Source organism: Mus caroli, chromosome 2, assembly GCF_900094665.2.
Source record: "Mus caroli chromosome 2, CAROLI_EIJ_v1.1, whole genome shotgun sequence".
Lineage (NCBI taxonomy): Eukaryota > Metazoa > Chordata > Mammalia > Rodentia > Muridae > Mus > Mus caroli.
In genome coordinates, this window is record NC_034571.1 from 7,758,213 (window position 1) to 7,762,392 (window position 4,180).

General features: G+C 44.9%; 1 protein-coding gene across 1 annotated transcript in view; it reads left to right on the forward strand.

The window, feature by feature from the left end:
* Prkcq (protein kinase C theta) overlaps window positions 1-4,180 on the forward strand; it is a 131,413-nt gene that overhangs the window by 108,565 nt on the left and 18,668 nt on the right. The window contains exon 15 of the mRNA XM_021155209.2: window positions 3,209-3,347. Coding sequence (XP_021010868.1) covers window positions 3,209-3,347 — 139 coding nt within the window. The remainder of the gene's footprint in view (window positions 1-3,208; window positions 3,348-4,180) is intronic.

Here is a 4,180-nt window from a genome sequence, read left to right on the forward strand (position 1 = left end):
GAGAGAGAGAGAGAGAGAGAGAGAGAAAGAGAGAGAGAGAGAGAGAGAGAATATGAACATATTCATAGTGGGGTAGGCACCAGTATCATGAACTGATGAACATGCACTAACCCATAGTTCCTGGTAAAAGATCATGATGGCAGAAAATATGTCGAATTCCCAAGCTAAGATATATGAATAAAGCCACTTTTAGATTTTTTTTTTAGACTTACATGAAAAGAGAGAGGCAGTACACTCTAAAAAATTCAAATAAATATTCCAGTTTTAAAAGGAGAGGGAAGAGAAGATCTTGTCAGAACTGATAGCACCCAAAAAACAAAAATGTCTTATCTTCTGGTAGCTTTTTACGGGGAAGATATTTTCAAATAGAGAGAGTGACCTGCAGATTGAAGCCCCCTTACCCACACACACACCGTCCACTACACACACACACAGTGAGAGAGAGAGAGAGAGAGAGAGAGAGAGAGAGAGAGAGAGAGAGAGAGAGAGAGAGAGAGAGGAAGGAGACAGCCAGTTAGCTCTCAGAACCACTCACTACCTCCTGTGGAGCAAAGCTAAATGAACCAGTCCAGAGCCCATGGTTAGACGTCACAGACCTGAACAACAAGGGGAGACAGGGAGAAGCAGGTAGATTCATCCTTCAGCACCATCTAGCGAGGCCCCTAATGGAAACAGCAGCATCTTAAAAGATGCTATCAGTACAAGTTTGGATGTAACATAAAATCAAGGACTCAGAAATACACAGACATACAAAGAAAAGATGGCTCAGCTCTGAGGACATCTGAGCTGAGGAGGAGCTGACTGTACTTGGTAGTGACATCACCTTGGACATCACCTCGTATCTGAGACCACTTTCAACTGCTTTCATGTGGCCCACTTCAGTAGATCTCACAAGAAATGACAAGAGGCACCATGGGCCTTGTTTATTGGTTAGTAACGAGGCTCAGCAAGGGCAAGGAACGTGGCTGAGAAGGTCCACCATGAAACCAACTGTGACTTGGCTTCTGAATGGAAGATCTTCTCTAGCATTGGTCATATGCCGAAGGGATCCACTTACTTTTCCATTATGCTTGGTGCAAAACGGCCACAGAGACAAACAGTGGCCTTGGACTCCACAGTGCTTCTCTTGAGTCCCGATGTCCCATAGTGAAGAGGAAGTTGAATGACTTGCCTCCGAATGTTCTGGATCTCTGGGCTCTAAAACATCTCTAGTTGGCTCCAGAGAACCTGGCTAGTCTTCTGCCTTCATTCCTTACTTCCGTGGAGGTCTAGCTTTGAAGGAAAAAAAAATACCTTTCTGGACCTTTCCATTCCAATGCAGATCTCTCAGACCCCCCTCTCCCACAGTCCCAAAAGCATCTGCCCTGCTTTAAAGGAAATGTGGACTGGAAATTTGACATGAAGCTTGTTTTTCCTCGCCAGAGGCACAGAGAACATTTATTTTTAGATCACTTAAAATACATCCTTGTATAATTTCATGAGACCAGTTTGATGAGAAAGACCAGGTGGTCTCTGTATAAAAGACAGTAAGAGAGAAGACTAGGTTTGCACCTCAGGCCACTGACTGGCTATGTGGTCTGGATAAACAGACATCATCTGTGCGGAACTTTTGTCTTAACTGGAAAAATACATTAATAGTAAATTGATGGGGTTGCAGAATTGGCTCACAGGGTAGAGCGAGTGCTTACAGCTCAAGCTCACAAACCTGGGTTCAAATCCCCTACACCCCCACTGTTTATCCAAGCCTAACGGCCTGCATTGGTAATCCCAGTGACGGGGGGAGTGAAGACAGGAGGATTGCTGGGGCTTTCTGGTTGCCAGCCGATCTTTAGGTCTGGTAAGAAACCTTGTCTGAAGGGAAAAGGTGGAGAGATAGAACAGAATATCGTCTGTCTTCCTCTCTCCCATCACATACAAGGGTGGGCACCCACACTCACATGTGCCTGCAGACCACACTGCATATGCCACACACACTCACACCCATAGCACACAATAGCAATGATAATTTGATATCAAAGGACTACTGTAAGGATCCAATGATGAGATAAATGTATGGACAAGCAAAAGAACCCAGAGGAAGCATTGAACACTGTGTCTGTTGTTCTTCCAGTCTTTTCTAAAGCCTCACAGCTAGATGCTCACACCCTAGACACGGCTCCCACCATCATCAGCCAAACTTTAGAACTATATAAACATATCTATAAATGACAACCTTAAAATGACATGAATATAGCCTAGCATATGGATTACCTAAACAAACCTGAATTGTTAACGTCTGCATTTACATTAGCCCATAACTGAACTGAATGGGATCAGGTTGGTATGCAGTGCGTTTAGCTCCGGTGGAAGATCGGGGGCAGAAGACAAGCGTTCTCCAATGAGAAGCCTAAGAGTTGCCAAGCATCTTCTGTGTTGGTCATGAAAGTATGGGGAGGAACAGAGATAAACAGACATTCTCAAGAACCTGAGCTGTGTCTATGGATTCCCAGTCACACGGAAACGATTGGTGGCGTGTGGGTAGTAGAGATGACTAACCTGGCCCAAATGGAAGACATCAACTCCAGGGGCATCTGCCTACAACTCAGCTGCCGCAGCCTAGCTGAATCCCATTGTGTTTCTCTAGAGAACTTATTCTCACAAGAACTGGAACTAGCAGGTAAAGCAGTTTCTCAGTGTGCTTCACAGCTAAGAACCATTGGTTGGCTGTTAATTGGTTCCATAAACACTATCGAGTGTTTAGTGTGTGCTGTATACTATTGTCAGAACAGCCACTGGGGCAGTGACATGGGACATTGATATATTCGCTCTTTTGCTGGGACATCCACACAGGACATTGATGTACCCAATTTCCTGCTGAGATATTCACATAGAAAATCTGGACAGAGCCCCTAAGTTGCAGCAAGTATTCAGAACGGTATGGGAGATGTGAGAATCTAGCTCCGTATCTGGCTCAAGCCAGATATGCAGGGCAGCAAGGGCCTCAAGAGAAACCCTGAGCATGGGCCACTGATGCTCGGAGGTGGAGCTAATGACAGCAGGCAATGAGCAATTGAGAACAGCCATGCGTGGTCCAGGGGATCAGGCAGCCACAAAGCCCTCTGACTCCCCCGCCCAGCTGTGATGACACAGCTGCCACACCCCACGAGAATTTCACTTTAACATAACTGTGTTCATTCAAGTGAGATTTTGCTTTTCTTTTGTTTTTCAGGGACCTGAAGCTTGATAATATCCTGTTAGACAGAGATGGACATATCAAAATAGCAGACTTTGGGATGTGCAAGGAGAACATGCTAGGAGATGCGAAGACAAATACTTTCTGTGGAACTCCTGACTACATCGCTCCGGAGGTAGGGATGCACTGCCTGGGTGGTCCTTTCTCAGCCTAGTGTGCTGAAGCCAAGTGCTTTTTGCCCTAAGACTCAGTATTCAGTTTGGTCCTGGAGTATTTTCCAGATGCAGACACACAAATGGGTCTTTTGAGTTTTGTAGAAAATGCTACTCATCCTAACATCTTTGAGTGGTGGTTCCGAACAACCTCAACCTTAAAAATTACCTGTTCAAATCCAACAGAAGGAGCACCTAGCCAAGAGCTAAAATCAGAAATCCAACTCAATCAGGGTTAAACGTGGGGTCAGAAAACCTCGACAAAGGGGAAGGTGAAGCACTGTCAGCACCTCCCACACCCCATTTCTAAATGCGTGTAGATTCTTCTCTACAGTGAGTATAACTCTGGTCATGGTGGTTTTGCAGATATTAAAGGAGGGAGCATCTATATGGCTGAAAATTTCATAATGAAATCCATTATTATATATGATTAATCATTGCTAAGAAAAAAAATGGAGCTTCCAAAACTTAAGCTTCACTCTAGCCCTACCAAAACAGTAACAGTAAATGGTTTCTTGGTAACCTGAGGACCAGCATTTTCTCAGGAGGTACCTGTCCTTTCATCTAAACTCCCTTTCTGCCTGGGGAACCCTCCTCCAGATGCACACCCCAGGGAGATTAGAGTCTGCCTTCCCATGTGGTGCTCCTCGGAGCACGGGCTGGCTGGCCATGTTGCAGTTATGGTATTTGTATCTTTCAATCCCCTGCATAGCTGCCTGTTTGCGCTAAAGCCTGGTCCTGTTGCTCGCTTTTTAAAATCTTTTTAAAGTTTTGAATAACGATAGGTTTGTAAGAA